This window comes from Neophocaena asiaeorientalis, unplaced genomic scaffold, assembly GCF_003031525.2.
Source record: "Neophocaena asiaeorientalis asiaeorientalis breed wild unplaced genomic scaffold, Neophocaena_asiaeorientalis_V1.1 scaffold161, whole genome shotgun sequence".
Classification (NCBI taxonomy): domain Eukaryota; kingdom Metazoa; phylum Chordata; class Mammalia; order Artiodactyla; family Phocoenidae; genus Neophocaena; species Neophocaena asiaeorientalis.
Genome location: NW_020171987.1, coordinates 517618 through 536118, shown reverse-complemented (window position 1 = coordinate 536118; position 18501 = coordinate 517618). Strand labels below are relative to the sequence as shown.

At 39.4% G+C, this 18501-nt stretch overlaps 1 protein-coding gene across 4 annotated transcripts in view; it reads right to left on the bottom strand.

The window, feature by feature from the left end:
• The window catches only part of RNGTT (RNA guanylyltransferase and 5'-phosphatase), a 242835-nt gene extending 224609 nt beyond the window's left edge, over nt 1-18226 (bottom strand). For 3 of the 4 annotated variants that reach the window (XM_024747414.1, XM_024747405.1, XM_024747417.1), the window contains exons 1-4: nt 17991-18222; nt 8781-8890; nt 5468-5571; nt 5289-5377 (exon numbers count right to left, since the gene is read on the bottom strand). In XM_024747414.1, the coding sequence (XP_024603182.1) occupies nt 5289-5377; nt 5468-5571; nt 8781-8890; nt 17991-18054 (367 nt within the window). In that variant the 5' untranslated portion in view covers nt 18055-18222. Of the gene's footprint in view, nt 1-5288; nt 5378-5467; nt 5572-8780; nt 8891-17990 lie in introns of all 4 variants that reach the window. The other variant, XM_024747399.1, reaches the window with a different exon arrangement.
• Nucleotides 18227-18501: the final 275 nt, after the last annotated feature.

Sequence of the window (18501 nt, the reverse complement as noted above, 5' to 3'; positions counted from 1 at the left end):
ACAATGAAAAATCTGAAGGAGAAATTAAGGAAACACTCCCATTTACCATTGCAACAAAAAGAATAAAATACCTAGGAATAAACCTACCTAAGGAGACAAAAGACCTGTATGCAGAAAACTATAATACACTGATGAAAGAAATTAAAGAGGATACAGAGAAATGGAGAGAGATACCATGTTTTTGGATTGGAAGAATCAACTTCCAATAGTGAAAATGACTATACGATCCAAAGCAATCTACAGATTCAATGCAATCCCTCTCAAACTACCAATGGCATTTTTCACAGAACTAGAACAAAAAATTTCACAATTTGTATGGAAACACAAAAGACCCTGAATAGCCAAAGCAATCTTGAGAAAGTAAAACAAAGCTGGAGGAATCAGGTTCTCTGACTTCAGACTATACTACAAAGCTACAGTAATCAAGACAGTATGGTACTGGCACAAAAACAGAAATATAGATCAATGGATCAGGAAAGAAAACCCAAGGATAAACCCATGCCCATATGGTCATCTTTGATAAAGGAGGCAAGAATATACAATGGGCCACAACTACTGAGCCCGCGAACCACAACTACTGAAGCCCACACACCTAAAGCCCATGTTCCACAACAAGAGAAGCCACTGCAATGAGAAGCCCGCACACCGCAACGAAGAGTCGCCCCCTGCTCTCCGCAATTAGATAAAGCCCACGCACAGCAACAAAGACCCAATGCAGCCAAAAATAAATCAATCAACTAATTTAAAAAAAGAACTTATTATGTGCCAAGTTATTATAAATATTTTTATTTAATCAAGAGAAATGTTTTTTATCAAAATACACATGTGCTACTCATGAAAATATATATTCACAAATCTGGCCCATGTATTTATAATTAGAAACACCTAAAGTAATTAGAGGCATTAGTTAAGCTACACATCTATTATACGTAGTCCACCATTTACCAAGAAATCAGCCATTTCTCTTTTAACACAAAACAGGCTTTTTTATTTTCCAGTCCACAAAATTCTTATCCTCAAGTTATTTCTGTACATGCAAACAAATGCACTATAGCTCCATAATCTCTTATTTGTAATTATAATTTCAAAAAAGCTCTAAAAAAGACTGATAGGGTACTATCAAAAGGATACAGAAATCAACTTAAAGGGGCTCCCATTGGCCTAGGATGGAGCAATTTGGGCATAAGAATAAATATTGACTGTAACTGATTTAAATACATCAACTATATAAAAATTCATGAGTTCATACAGATACTCCAAGAAAAGAAAGTAATCAGTCACCACTGGAGATTGGTAAGATACCAATTCATTATTCTGGAAATTAAGAAATAAGAGAATCAGACGCTTAACTTGCCGTTCCATTACAAACTGCATTTCAGGATAATCAAATTGTTGAGAATAGTTCTTTACTAAAGAAGAATTCCAGCTAATCCATGAAGAAATGAGAGAGAATCAGAAAAAAATCACTGTTTTCCAACCCCTAATGAAATACTGGAGGAAGGCAGCAACCATCAACGGATAATAAAATCATTAGGTAAAAGACAGATGAAAAAGTCTGTAACAGAGGAAACAAGATGGTGCCACCAGAACCCACTTAATCATCTTCGTACCCCTAAAAGCAGGACCACCAGACATTATGTGCTTCCTGATGTGGTGTGAAAGGAACCATACAATGCCAACTATGAAGTATGCTTGCCAAAATATATAAGTATGCCTCTCGATTTAACTACCATTTTACAGGACATACAGAAGACAAAGGAAAAAGTTAACTAATACTATGAGGAAGCACTCAGGTAGACCCAGATAATGGAATATTTTATAGGACAAATGATGTGGTTTCTCCAGCAAACTGATAGCATTAAAAAAGAGAGTGAATCAGAGAGATTTAAGAGACATAACAACAAAATGCAACATGTGGACACTATTGGAAACTGGTTTGAAAATCTAACTTAAAGAGGCATTTTTTCTATAATTGAGGAAACCTGAAAATGGACTAGGCTTTAGATGACCTTAAGGAATTTCTCATTATTCTGTTCGGTACAACTGCATGGTGATTATATAAAAACCAAAAATCCTTATCAGTTAGAGATGCATACTGAAACACTTTAAGTGAAATGACATGGTACCTGTGATCTAATTTAAAATACTCAGAAAAAAATCTGTTAGGGGGAGGAGAGGAAAAATGAAAAAAAAAAAAAGCAAAATGATAATTATTAAAGCTGAATGATGGATACATGAGGTGTCATTTCACGATTCTCCCTATTTTTGGTATGACTGAAAATTTCTACAATAAAGAAAAATTAGGAGGTACTATCTCCAGGGGAGGTAACATATGGTAAGAATTGGAAACATATGACCCCCACGGGTTTCAGATAAGGGATTATGAAGCTGTAGTTCTTCCTAAACATCAGAAAACATCTGAGGCTTCTGTGTTTCAAGAACTTTTCATTTCCACTAAGTCTACAGTATTATCCCACAACCAGGCTAACTGCATGAACTGACAGTAAAATGATGATTTAAAAAAAAGAGAAGCTTTGAAAATAAATCTGAGTCTAACTTTTGTCATGTCACAAATGTCTACTGTTGATCACAAGTATGCTTCAGCAAGAATGTGTGCAAGGCTGATGAAAATTCCATCTCTGATACTAACACAATTAAAATATTGTAAAAGCAGACCAATAATTTCTGATCCTAAGAACACAAACTTGATTCTTTATTCTTTTTGTTTGAAAAGGTGTTACCAGCAACCAGCTCTAAGACCAGTTTCTGTTGTTGTCTTCAGAGTATTACAATAAATAATTGCCACTACAATGCTCCAAAACTGGACAGGCCCAAAGCAAGTGTTTCCACTTCAATCCTCATGAAGAGAACCCCTACCAGTGATATAAAACAAATAATATATATTAACATATAATATATTGTAGCACAGTTCTATAATTTTTTTTATAACCCGTAAAACACTCAATTTAGAAAATTTCCCCATCAGTTCTTCTAAGAATACAACCGGACAATTTATAACAAGGGTTGACTTGGGAGTATTAATCTTCCTGAAATCAGGATATCTGATTCCAGATGTTAAGTGTTCTTGAAGTTCTTCTTGAATTCTTCTTCTTTACCTCTATAATGGCTTCTCTCGGATGAAAAAAGTTGTTTTTAATTGTTCAAATAAAGGTCTCAATGCTATTTTAAGCTGTATATGTTCTGGTTGTATCCTAAATATGTGTGTATTTGTTACATATATTCATGTGAATGTGTAAATATATACACACATACATATCACAATACCATGTCATATAGTCCCATATTATTGTTCTTCTGTTAAATAAATTGCATACCGTACAATATAAATGATCTGCTTCTATCAGAGGTTTAAGCTGTTTCCAGTTTTTTAATTACAAATGAAGATGTGATTAAATTTCTTTCTCATAAATCTTTATGTCCATCTCTGACTACTTCCTTTAAATAAATTCTTAAATGTGGCCTTGACAAGTCAAAGTGTGTGAACACTTTTAAGAATCTTGACAAATATCACCAAATTGGCCCTCCAGAGAGGGCGTACCAATTAACACTCAAATTAATAATGTATAAGTACATCCACTTTATCCAAAGCTTGACATTATGATTCTTTTTTAATCTTTGCCAACTTGAAGGGGGAAGGTAACGACATATATTTTAATTTGTATCTCTTGTTAACAAGTGAGAATGAAAATTTTTTTCATGTTTCTTGGCTATTTGTAATTCATTTCTTATAAATTTCATTTTCATTGTTTTCCACATTTTTCTATGGAGAAATGCCTCTTTTGCCTGTTGGATTATAAAATCTTTTTGTATATAAGAATATTAACTTTTATCTGTCATATATGCTTCAAATATTGCTCCCAATTAGTCAAATATCTTTTTGCTCTGTTTCTGTTGTGTTTTATAATACAGAATTTATTTTTCATTTTTATGTGGTCACTCTAGAAACCAGTGTAGCAAGTAATCAGAGATTTGGACTTTGAAGTAAGAAACCGGGTTACAAACCTGGCTTAACCACTTATCAGATGTGTTACCATGGAAAAACTATACTTAATTTCTCTGAGATTCAGTTTTATTATCTGTAAAATACGGATACTGCCACATATTACAGAGTTGTTATGAGGATTACATTCATTCATTCCTTCATTCATTCATTCAGAGTGTCCCACCAAGTCTGCCAGGCAAATAATAAGCATTCATTAATCCCAGCTGTTACTATTACCATGAATAGACATTTTAATTTTTGACAGCAGTTTTCAAATTTAAGTGTACATAAAAATCACCTAAGACCCTTGTTTTAAAAACAATTAGATCCCTAGGCTTCATTCCCAGAGGTTTTGATCATACAAGTCCAGTACCAGGGGCCCTAAAGCATGCACTTCTAATAAACATCCTCAGGTGATTCCGATGCAGGCGGTCCAGGAATACAGCTTTAAAAATACCTGTTTATGGATTCTGCCTTTGACGATAAACTTGGAATACCCTTTCTTACCTCAGAGTTAAATAAGTACTGACCTATATTTCTCCTATATTATTATGGGTCCTTTCAAAAATATTTGATCCATCTAAAATACATTTTATTATACAGTTGGCTAATTGTCTCATAACCATTTGTTGAATAATCACACCTTCCCTCTCTGATGTGAAAAACATCTCTACCACTAGGAAACCACTGTAGTTTCCATTACTTTACCATATGCTTGGATAACTGGTAAGGAAAATCCCCTTGTTACTTTTTATCTTTCAAAATTTTCTTGCCCATAATTTCACCTGTTTGATTTGCCAAACAATTGTTTTCTGTACTCAATAAATACTGACTTAATGGAGGCAGTGGACTTAACAAATAGAAATTAACTTCATAGCAATTTTTCCAAAGTCTCATTGGGATTTTGCTTGGAATTACATTAAAAATTGGAAATTGGGCTTCCCTGGTGGCACAGTGGTTGAGAGTCCACCTGCCGATGCAAGGGACACGGGTTCGTGCCCCGGTCTGGGAAGATCCCACATGCCACGGAGCGGCTAGGCCCATGAGCCATGGCCGCTGAGCCTGCGCATCCAGAGCCTGTGCTCCACAACGGGAGAGGCCGCAGCAGTGGGAGGCCTGGATACCGCAAAAAAAAAAAAAGTTAGTCTACTACTTTAGTAAACGCTTCTTGGTGATGACTTAAAAAAGAAAAAAAAACTTCCGTATCAATTCACTTGTAAAAAAGAAAATGGAAACCCAATCACAAAGAAAATATTCAACATTGGTAAAGTGAAGCCAAACATACCTATAAGTTCAGGCGGGTTTCTTTCATTAAACCGCTCACATAGACGAATAAATGTCTCGGTATTCTCCGTTGTAGGGCATTCGCCATGTCTAGTAATACAGAAACATTTTTTTTTTAAGAAGAGATGACAAATTTCAGCAGAAGGTTTAAATATTAAGGAATCTTAATACATGACTTACCCTTTACACTGAAGTTTTATATATTTGATTCCTTCTTTTTCTATGTCATTTCTGTCATAGAATCTTGAAGTATTTGTCAGGTCCACCAACAAACCCATTTTAACCTTAAAAAAGAATGAAAGAAAAAAGGACAGATTTACTGGTAACTGAATTTGTACCGAATCAAACTGACTAAATGGCAGTATTCCAGGCCAGTTCATTCAACTACACTAAGGGAGATTTTAGGTTCACTCTGCCAATGAACTATTAACAAGGAAAGTATCACTTATCCAAGTCTTATTCAAGACATAGAACTTAGGCACTAAATAAAATAAATTTACCCCCAAACTAATGATGAAACAAGAACATAAGCAAAACAGACTCCACTTCAACATTACAAAAGTGTACCTAAAAAAGCAAACACTGATGTAGTTTTCTGCATCTGTCACTCCACCTATGATTTACTAGACAAGAAGCCAGAACAGGGATATCATCTATCTGAAACACACCCCAACCAAAGCTCCAGGCACACAATAACCCAGCACTCCGAGCAGTCATTACTACAGCACATGTTAGGCAGTTAAATTCTCAAGTGAGTACACAGGGCAAAAAGTGTGTACAGTCAAAATTCCCTTGTAAATCCCTTAAATAATCAATAAAGAACAGTACACATGGCCGTATTTGTGCATCTCATTGAAGACTTACTCCCATTCCTCAGCCAGTTTTTCTTCCTGTATTGGAACAAAAATCATTATTTCTTCTGTTGAGCAGTAACTGAAGTAGTTGGCTTGTGTTAGGGGGCCACAGGTTTGAAAAATCTTGAACAACCAGAATCATATTCAGCCTTGAAATATATGCACACTGGAACTGAGCCAAGTAAAAGAACAGTTAATCCAAACATCTTCCACCTCATTCTGAAGTATATACTCTCTGAGAAGAATGGCAAGAGAAACAACCTGTACTTTCTAAACTGTTATTTTTCTCTCTTTTGTTGTTACTGCTTTTATTGAGTACCTATTGTTGCGTTTGCCTAAAGGAGACTGGTCTACATAAGAATTCAACTCCGTGCTTCCCTCGTGGCGCAGTGGTTGAGAGTCCGCCTGCCGAAGCAGGGTACACGGGTTCGTGCCCTGGTCCGGGAAGATCCCACATGCCGCAGAGCGGCTGGGCCCGTGAGCCATGGCTGCTGAGCGCAATGGGAGAGGCCACAACAGTGAGAGGCCCGCAATACCACAAAAAAAAAAAAAAAAAAAAAAAAAAGAATTCAACCCCATTGTTGGGGGGGGGGCGGGGGAATGGCAAAAACATTTAAATTTCATACATCACAAAACAGACAAAATTGTACACTTCTAAAATATAACTAGCTGCCTTAATGTGCTCTATGGATTTCTCCAGATTTCTTAGCTCATATATGGATAATAGACAGCTCTTCCAGTCAAGCATCTTCTCACTTCCCCAGGAAATTTATTTTTTACGGCATTTTGTGTACTATCTGCACCCCTGGGCCTACTTCTCTTCTCTTCCCACAACGGTTTCTTCAGTGATCTTAATTCCTTCAGAGGATATATATTGCCAAATGCAAAGATTTAGATGCCATACTACAGCTTTTCACTAGTTAGAATTAGAACCCATTTTGTTTGTCTTCAGGTCCAAAATAAGAAGTGAATGAAAAGTGGGGATGAGCAAGAAAATATGAATTTTCTAAATACATACGAATACTTCAGAAACCAAGAAACTGTACTGCATGACTTAGCTGCCCTGAGCCCATATATATGTATGTGTGTAAATGTGTGTCTGTGTGTGTGATGTGTCTGTGTGAATAATGTGTTTGGGTGTGAATGTGTCTGTCTGTATACACATATACTCATAAATATTATTACATACACATAATTATTTTTCCTTATAGATTCCCAATCCATGAAATAAGGATAATTATAGTATCCACCTCATACAGTTGTTGTGAGATTTAAATGAAGTCCTTACTCTGTGCCAAGCACTATTCTGTGTGCTTTAAATGCACTAATTTGGGCTTCCCTGGTGGCGCAGTGGTTGAGAGTCCGCCTTCCGATGCAGGGGACACGGGTTTGTGCCCTGGTCCGGGAGGATCCCACATGCCACGGAGCGGCTGGGCCCGTGAGCCATGGCCGCTGAGCCTGCGTGTCCGGAGCCTGTGCTCCGCAACGGGAGAGGCCACAACAGTGCGAGGCCCGCGTACCACACACACACAAAAAAATGCACTAACTTTATTTGCAAGTGAGAAAACTAAAACATGAGGAGATTATGTAACTTGACCACAAAGCTTAAGTGGCAAACCAGAAATCAAACCCAGGCTAATTGGTTCTAAGCCCAAGCTCTTAGCACTCTGCCTAGGAAATAGTTAATGCTCTATAAATGTTAACTATGACTTTCAAAACGTATATTAATAATGAAGATAAAAATTAAAAGTTTACAAGTAAGCTAAGATAAAAGATATAAACAAATAATGATCCAAAACTACACCGAGAATAGGGATGAGTAACAGGTTATCAAAAACTAAGTGGCATCTTTACCATCCCATAAGAGACTTGCACATAATGGGTACCAATATTTGTTGAATGTACTGAGAGAGCATACAATAACAGACCACCAAGAGTCTAAAATAGAAGAGAACAATGGTTGGTGTTATGGGTTGAATTATGCCCCCTAAAAACATATATTCAAGTCCTAACTTCCGGTACCTAACATATAGATTCATGGGGGTAGTTACAGAACTATTCCTTCTCCACAAAGGAACTCCCTCATGCTACCCCTTTACCGTCAGACCCTCTTCCCACCCCCATCCGTATAGGCTGGCACCTGCTAACTTGTTCTCTATCTCGGTAGAGAAGAGATAGTTCTGTATATAGAACTCTATGTACTATTTTTGCAACTTCCTCTGAGTCAGTTAATTATTTCAAAATAAAAGTTTTATTTTAAAAGGCCACCTGCAGGGGTTTCCCTGGTGGCTCAGTGGTTAAGAATCTGCCTGCCAAGGCAGGGGTTAAATAAATAAATAAATTTTAAAAAAATAAAAAGCCACCTGTAGAACAAGAAAGGGATAAAGTATGTTAAATCAATATCAAAAATGTTTTGTTTCGGGCTTCCCCGGTGGCACAGTGGTTGAGAGTCCGCCTGCCGATGCAGTGGACACAGGTTCGTGCCCCAGTCCAGGAAGATCCCACGTGCTGCGGAGCAGCTGGGCCCGTGAGCTATGGCCACTGAGCCTGCGCATCCGGAGCCTGTGCTCTGCAACGGGAGAGGCCACAACAGTGAGAGGCCCACGTACCGCAAAAAAAAAAAATGTTTTGTTTCTTACCTTCAGACTCTTCAGATAATTTGAAAGCATACTGGGATGGAACCGATTTTCTTCAGCAACTTGACTGTCATATCTTGGTCCTAACATTGTCTTCAGAGGTAAAAATCTTCCTAAATAACATGAAGATAGGTAATAATTTTCAATAATGAAAATGTTCCAGGTTAAAACTCTATAACTAGCAATTCTCAAAATCACTTTCTAACAATGTTTTAAATGGAATTTAAAAGAGTATTCATGAAATACTCTCAACCTACACTATATTTTCAAAAGGCGCTCCTTGGAACTTTTTAAGACAACATAAATTCTAGACATTGATAATCAAATATAATAGCAAAAGAAAAAATTACCAGTGAATGGAACTTCCACAAAGACTAAGTTCTAAACCACTACATTTAAAAGTTATTGCCTTAAAAAAACTAGAAAACTGATAATGAAGTAAATTAAATCAATTCTTTGACATTCCTATCATACTCTTTTAATATGAAATTGGAACTTTCTCCATCTTATAAGCTTATCCTACATCTCAGGAGAAGGATCATGCTGAGAAGCATACTAACCAAAATCACACTCCAAATGCATCAGTGATTCTAATTTCAGCAAGACTGACTGACTTTTGGCCTTTTTTTTTCCTGAATCACCATATAAACACAGGGGAAGTCATCTTTTAAAATCACCTATTTTAGCTGATTTATATTATACAATCAATAAGAATAAATATCTACCTAAAACAATATCTAAGTGAAGTCTTAACATCTGTCCAGAGGCTTTAAACAAAATTCATAAAAAGATCATTTTTTTCTATTTTTATTTTCTACAAAACCAATCAAGATCACCAGTAACCTCCATGTTGCTAAGTCCAATGGTCAACTCTCAGTTCTCAAATAACTGATCATTTTTTAATTCAAGAGGGAGCTCTTGAATCGCTTTTTTCACGTGGCTTCCAGGATACTACATCCTCCTGTTTTCCTCCCCTCTCTCTGGCCTCTCCTTCTCAGCCTGCTCCTCTTTATCTCCCTGGCCCCTCTATGTTTTGTCCCAGGGCTCTGTCCTTGCACCTCCTTTCTAACTACATTCACTACCTTGGTGTCTCATCAAGTCTCACAGCTTTAAAAGCCATCGGTGGGTAGGGCTTCCCTGATGGTGCAGTGGTTGGGAGTCCGCCTGCCGATGCAGGGGACACGGGTTCGTGCCCCGGTCCGGGAAGATCCCACATGCCGCGGAGCAGCTGGGCCCGTGAGCCATGGCCGCTGAGCCTGCGTGTCCGGAGCCTGTGCTCCGCAACGGGACAGGCCACAGCAGTGAGAGGCCCGCGTACCACAAAAAAAGAAAAAAAAAAGCCATAGATGTGCTAATGACGGACAAAGTGTATCTCCAGGCCAAACCTCTCCCTTAACTCTAGAATCAAATATCAAACTGCCTACCTGACTTAGTCTCTACTTGATGTCTAAAAGACATCTGAGACTTGATATCCAAATCTGAACTCTCAATCTTCAAACTCCTCTCATGGTCTTCCCCATCTCAGCAAATGGTAACACCATTTTTTTAGTAGCTCAGGCCAAAACCTTTGGCGTTATCCCTGACCCCTCTCTTTCTTACACACCCCACACCCAATCCATCAGCAAATCCTATCAGATCTCTCTTCAGAATATATCCAGGATCTGACCACTTCTCACCACTTCTACCATCATCTCACCTAGATTATTATGCTTCATTTAGTTTATTTAACAGATATTTAATGAGTGCCTATTATGTTCTAGGTGCACAGACCATATAAGTGAAAAGAAAAAACGAACATAAAAATCCCTGCCCTCATGAAGCCTATATTCCATTAGGTAAAGATAAACCACAAACAATGAACATAATAAATAATAATATGGTACATTAGAAGTTTCATCCCACTAGACCTCTCTCCTTCTCACTGTTGTCTCAGAGGTCCGATTCTCTTTCCTCTACATACCCTTAACCTCCGTGCTCCTCCCCAGCTGCTCAGTCACACTCTCCTGAGAAAAAGCCAGACCTCGATAAACCCAACCACCTGATTTCTTTGGGCCTCCACCTACACAGCTCAAGGCTCCTAGAGAAAATCTCAGAGCACAGCAGAAGGGTGACAATATAAAACATAATCATCAATCTCAAAGGCAATCCTATGTTTCACATCCTTTCCTCATTCATAAAATATACCAAGCTCCCCTACCCCCTTCTCAACTGATGGCTTTGTATTATAGCGTACTGAAAAGAAAAAGTAGAAAGAAGCAACTTTATATGTTTAACACATACCAAATAATGTTTAAAACATTTTACATAGATTTATTCATTTACTCCTAACATAAACATATGTAACGTTATTATCCCCATTTTACAGATGAGGAAACCAAGGCAAGAGAGATTAAGTAACTTGCCCACTGTCACACTTCTAGTAAATGAGAGAACAGTGATCCAAACCCAGGTGATCTGGACGTAGGGTCCATGGAAATAATTGCTATTCAACAATGCCTCTCCACCACCAGGTAGAAACTTGCCTCACCTTTGCAGTTATAAACCTTTCTGTATCTGAGTCCATTTTCTCTTTCATCCCCTGTCCTTACTCCCATTAAAGGCAAATCCCCTCCCTTCTACTCTGGATTCTTTCCATTTTGCACTCACAAGGACCATAAATCAACTCTTCCTCCCTTCCATGTTGCTACCAACTTTTCTAGCATCTTAACATCTCACAGCATCTCATATATCTGGCAACTCCTTCCTTCTTGAAAAATTCTCTTGGCTTCCATATCACCATACTCCTTTAGTTTCTACCACCCACCTAACACCACCCCCAATTTCTAGCCATTCTTTCTCAACTCCTTTGTTCCCTCTACCCAGTTTCTTTTGTTTTCTTTTTCTTTTCCTTTTTCTTTTTTTTTTAGTTGCAGCACACGGGATCTTTGTTGTGGCACACAGGATCTTTGTTGCGGCACACAGGATCTTTGTTGCGGCAAGCGGGATCTTTAGCTGTGGCATGCGAACTCTTAGTTGCGGCATGTGGGATCTAGTTCCCTGACCAGGGATCAAACACGGGGCCCCTGCACTGGGAGCATGGAGTCTTAGCCACTGGACCACCAGGGAAGTCCCTACCCAACTTCTAAAGGGCAGGTTTTGGTAAAGGGGGGGTTCCATCCTGGGCCTTGTCTTCTACTCTTTCTACATTCTCTGCCTGAAAGGTCTTTTCCACTGCCATGGCAGAAACAATGCTATCTGTTCATCAAACTCCATTTATTTTCCTCTTTCGCGGCACGCAGGAAGACTACATTTCTCAGCTTCTCTTGTAATTTGGTGAGGGCCATATGACTGGACTCTGACCAATGGGATATGGACAGGAGTGAGATACAACACCACCCCAAGAGCACCCACTCCTGCTCTTCCCCTTCCATGGCAACCCTGCAGGTCATATGTTTAAGAGGACCGCATCACAAGATGGGAAGAGCCCAGAGAGTCACCACTTGGAGAAAAGTTGCCCAGGAAAGCTGCCTGAAACACAATGCATTGTGATATGAGCAAAAAATAAACATAGTATGTTGACTGGAACCCTTGAGTTTGGGGAGTTGTTTGTCAGAGAAACTAGCATTACTTACCCTAACTAATCAAATACCATGTCTTTAAATATTGTCTTTATGCCGATGATCCTTAAATGTACATCTCCAACTCAAACTTGTTTGAATTCCAAACCATATATCCAACTGTGTACTCAACATATCTACCTGAGCAATCAGGATCTTTTTTTTTTTTTAACATCTTTATTGGAGTATAATTGCTTTACAATGGTGTGTTAGTTTCTGCTGTATAACAAAGTGATTCAGCTAATATACATATATCCCCATATCCCCTCCCTCTTGTGGCTCCCTCCCACCCTCCCGATCCCCCCGGTCTAGGTGGTCACAAAGCACTGAGCTGATCTCCCTGTGCTATGCAGCTGCTTCCCACTAGCTATCTATTTTACATTTGGTAGTGTATATATGTCAATGCTGCTCTGTCACTTCGTCCCAGCTTGCCCTTCCCCCTCCCCGTGTCCTCAAGTCCATTCTCTACATCTGCGCCTTTATTCCTGTCCTGCCCCTAAGTTCATCAGAACCATTTTTTTTTTAGATTCCATATACATGTGTTAGCATATGGTATTTGCTTTTCTCTTTCTGACTTACTTCCCTCTGTATGACAGACTCTAGGTCCATCCACCTTACTACAAATAACTCAATTTCATTTCCCTTTATGGCTGAGTAATATTCCATTGTATATATGGGCCACATCTTCTTTATCCATTCATCTGCTGATGGACACATAGCTTGCTTCCATGTCCTGGCTACTGTAAAGACTGCTGCAATGAATATTGTGGAACATGTCTCTTTTTGAATTATGGTTTTGTCAGGGTATATGCCCAATAGTGGGACTGCTGGGTCATATGGTAGTTCTATTTTTAGTTTTTTAAGGAACCTCCATACTGTTCTCCATAGGGGCTGTATCAATTTACATTCCCACCAACAGTGCAAGAGGGTTCCCTTTTCTCCACACCCTCTCCAGCATTTAAGCAATCAGGATTTTAATACTTCTTCCAACCTGCTTTCCCCCTCAATAAGCCCTAATGGTACCAATCATCCCACTGCATAAGCAGAAACTTGGGACTAAGTTTTGACTCTCTTTATCTCATTCTAAATCCAGCACCAAGTCCCGTCTATTTTCCCTCTCTAATATCTCTCAAATCAGCCTACTACTCTTCGACTCTACTTCTAAACCGTCACCATTATCTTTCACTTGAACTACCATGACAAGTTCCTAACTAACCTCCCCACTTCCACCCTTGTCTCTTTCATTAAACACAGAGCAATCAAAGTAAGCTTCTTTAAACTGAAGTCAAATCATCTGACCCCAATGCTTAAGAAACGGCAATGGTTTGCCAGTGCACTGTGAAAGTATATAAATATTAAAACCCCTTATCACACCATAAGCTTATACGATCTGGCTCATACTCTCCACCCTCACATCCATATCCTCACTTTCAGTCTGAAATCTCTCCACCATCATCCTATCCCAACAGAAGACCTTCAAAAAAACAAAAAAACAGGGCTTCCCTGGTGGCGCAGTGGTTGAGAGTCCGCCTGCCAATGCAGGGGACATGGGTTCGTGCCCCGGTCCGGGAAGATCCCACATACCGCGGAGCGGCTGGGCCCGTGAGCCATGGCCGCTGAGCCTGCGCACACGGAGCCTGTGCTCCGCAACGGGAGAGGCCACAACGGTGAGAGGCCTGTGTACCACAAAAAAAAAACAAAACAAAACAAAAAAGCAACACTCACACTCTATCTAGCAAACTTCTATTTATTCATGTTAATTCATATATACCTCCCTCTGGGAAGCCTTCCCTGATCCCCTTCTTCTTCCCTAACGTCAAGGTTTATTATCTCTCCGAAAAAAAAATAATAATAATAAAAAGAAAAGAAAAAAAAGGTTTATTATCTCTAGTATCCCATAATAGTCTATAACAGAGTCATTATTGACCTTGTTAAAACAGAACTGTGTTTAAAACTGATGGTTTGCTACTCACAGAATTGTGTGCTCTTTAAGGTGGGGGACTATATCTTAATCATCTCCCAAGTCCCAAAAACCAGCACAAAGTATATACAAATATTTGCTAAGTAAAATGTCTTCAAAGTCATCACTATTATCATAAGACTGAATCATATTTATAGTCCCCCAGTTAGTTCCCGGGAGGTTCTTTATACATAGTACATACAAAATAATTTTATGTTGAATAATCAGAAGTTTGTTTTCTTCAAAGTGTTCACCTGAAATCTATCACTCAGAAGCAGGAAAAAAGAATTCTTCAGAAATAAAGCTTGGCCCTATCTCCAGGTACTCACTCTCTCACTAGAAGTCTGGTTTAATTAGAGAAGGTGACTTCAGAGTGGGACAAATTACTATTTATAATTAGTACCATCTTCTTTCTGATTCAGAAAAATTATGAACTTCTAGTACTAATAAGATTCATCCTAATGTTACAATGAGAAAATTTAAGCAGTCATAACACATTTTCCTAAATATGCAAAATATCAAAGAAATTATACAATAAGCATAAATTACTTTTCTAATCAGAACAAAAAAGAGGAAGAAAATAGCAGGTAGAAACTGGGAATGTGAATGATTCCTTATTTTTCTCTAACGCTTGCAAGAATATAGCTAGCATTTCTTATTCTACCACTATAAAACACTGCCAACCCTACATTATCTAAAATACACAATGTGTCATGAACACTTCTAGGACAGAAATGTTAGAGAGATCAAATTTTAAGGGAAATTCAAAAAGACTTATCAAGAATTTTATGTTGTACTCACCTTAACTTTCTAGTAAGGATCACAAAGCCAAGCCAAAGAATTGATTACCAGTAAAGATTCAGTTTGGTTGTCAGGAGGTCTGGGGTTGTGTTCAGGGCCAGCAACTGCTCAGATTAGGTGAGCTTAGTGACTCACTGATCACAGTAATTAACAGTCTATGTTTTGGGGGTCAAAATACTCTAATACAATAAAAAAAGAAAAACTTTTTATTCCTGACCCTTCATCTCCAGCAGAGGGAGAAAAAAAAAAGCACACAACTCTATTTCTTACAGAAGTATTAAGCTGCCTGGAGCTAAGCACCTTATCTGCTGCTGTCCACCCCCAGTCAGTACCACATTTGCCCCATTCATCGAGGAAAAAGTCAGTATTCTGATATTTGTCATTGCCATCTGCAGATTATATTAAAATTCTGATTTTAAAACTGTTTTTCTAATTCCAAATAAAAAATATTCACTGGGACAAGACCTTCTTTATGATTTCGTTTTTCTCACAAATCAGTGCAGCAGGTAACTCTAATGAAAGGATCCAGGAAACATGCTCCAGGTTAAAAAAGAAGCTAGACATCTAAGTTTAGAGGTTTCTTCATAACTCCATAGAAAAAGCCACATGTAAAAAGAAAGGATTCAACAGTAAGTTAGAGATGCCAAGGGAAAAAAAGTCAAAATGTCTGAAGAGTGAAATGGATTGTAATCAATTCATCTGAAGAGAGTACAATGACTATCAAGCACAAGTGAAAATCGTATAAAAATGGTTAGAACGTAAAAAAAATTATTCATTTTTGTTAAGGAAAACCATTTCCTCACCCTAAGGCTTGCTTAGATTATCTTTTATCCATCATTTATATGGCTTTATTAACTGAGAATTTTATATAAAATGTGAAGAAAAGCTGACAAGCTAGAAGAACCAGAAAACCTGAATTAAAAAATGACTAGAGAATCTTCTCTTCCAACAACTTAAAATAACTAGGCTGGGACCTCCCTTGTGGTGCAGTAGTTAAGAATTCGCCTGCCAATGCAGGGGACACGGGTTCGAGCCCTGGTCCGGGAGGATCCCACATGCCGCAGAGCAACTAGGCCCGTTCACCACAACTACTGAGCCTGTGCTCTGGAGTCCTGGAACTGCAACTGCTGGGCCCGTGTGCCACAACTGCTGAAGCCCGCACACCTGGAGCCTGTGCTCTGCCACAGGAGAGGCCACCACAATGAGAAGCCCGCATACTGCAAGAAGAGTAATCCCCACTAGCCACAACTAGAGAAAGCCCGTGCGCAGCAACGAAGACCCAACACAGCCAAAAATAAATAAATAAATTTTAAAATAATTAATTAACTAGGCAGACATACTATAGCTGTGTACATAATTAGTAAGCATGCATAGCTCACTACAAAATCCTTTAATGTTGTTTCAAAACACCTTCTAGAAAAAGCATTAAGTTGGAGTTAGTTAAAATTTAAAACTTTAACTCTTCAAAAGAAACTTTTAAGAGAATGAAAAGGCAAGCCACAGACGGGAGAAAAGACTTTTAAAAGCATATCTTCAACAAAGGATTTGTATTTACAATACATAAAGAACACTAACAACTCAAAAATAAAATAAACAACCGAATTTTAAAAATCAGCAAAAGATTTGGACACTTTGCAAAAGAAGATATGTGAATTGCCAGGAAGCACATGAAAAGATGCTCAACATCAAACCACAGTAAGATAGTACTAAGCACCTATTAGAATGGGTAAAATTAAAAAGACTGATCAAATCAAGTGTTAGAGAGGATGTGGAGCAAACAGAATTCTCATATATTGATGGCGGGAATGCAAAATGTTATGACTTGGAAAAGAGTTTGGCAGTTTTTTAAAAGGTTAAACTTACACCTATCATGCAATGCATTCCTCTCCTAGAGATTTACACAGGGGAAATGAAAGCATATGTCCTACAAAGAACTGCACATGAATATTCATAGCAAGTTAGTATGCAACAGCCAAAAACTGGAAACAACCCAAAGGACCATCAACAAGTGAATGGACAAACCAATTTAAACTGGTGTATCCATAACAGTGGAATACTACTCAGCAGTAAACAGGGATGGGCTATTGATACGTTCAAGCACAGCGTGAAAATCTCAAAATAATAATGCTGAGTTAAAGAAGCCAGAGACCTCCCCCTCAAAAAAGAGTATGTTTCCATTTATTTTAAAAATTATACAAAATGCAAACTAAATCTATAGTGACAGAAAGCAAATCACTAGTTGCCTGAGGGAGGGAGGGATTACAAAGGGCAGGAGGAAACCTGGTGTGGTGATGATTGTGTTTACTATCTTGATTGTGTTTCACAGGGTGTGTGTGTGCGCCTGTGGTCCAAATTTATCAAACTGTACACTTTCAAACTGTACACCTTAAAGTCTGTTGTGTCAAACTCAAAGATGAAAAAGTCCTCAATTAAGAATCATTTAAAAAAACAAAAACCTCCAGTCTCAGTGTGGATGAATTTCACCGCTGGGAACTGCCCCTCCCTTTAGCCTTCCTCTCCAAACCGACACTTGTCCCTTCCCCTTTCGAGAACTCTCAAAGGTTTACAAACTCCTGACTAAGCTTCAAAGTATTATTACCCACTGGGTTCTTGGGTTCTCGGCTCCTGCCACACAGAGCTCCTATCTACCTTCCCGTTCGCAATATTTAGCCTTACTGAAGAGTGACAAGTGCCCCCACTCCCTCCAGTCCAGGTTCCCAAACACTCATCCACGAAGCTTCATCGGACCGAGCACGTCTCGGTCCTGAAACACCACTACCGAAAAGCTGCGCCCCACTCAGCCCATCCCCGGACCCGCCGGTGCGCAGGGACTCGAACACCCCCCGTCCCGGTTACCTGCCACCGGCTGGCCGCGCCGCGGACAGTTTAGCCACCGCGGGGGAATCTTGTTGTGAGCCATGTCTTGGGGCCGTGCACAGCCGCCCCCTCCACCAACTCGCCGCGCCGCCGCCTCCTCGCGCTCCGCTCTGCTCCCGAGGTCGAGGTACCCGAATCTCGGCCGGTGTCCGAACCCCAACCGCCCGGACCTGGTAATGTCAGCAGCGTCGCGCCACTTCCATTCAGGCTCAACTCTAAGCGAGCCCACAATGCACCGCTACTTCCGCCCCAAAAGCCCCACCCCCTTCTTTCCGAGGTCAGAGGTGATGAAAGAGACGCTGGCGGACGGATGGGAAGGAGTTAAGGCCAAGGCGAATGGGAGGGGCGGGTCTTCCCTCGCCCCGCCCCTCCCTGCCCAGACCCAAAGCGCTCTCAGGGCGGCTTTGCACATGCGCAGCTGCCGTAGTATTGGGAACCAGAAGTGGCGCTTATATTCATTTCCCATAGACTGCCGATGGAAACCCCAGAG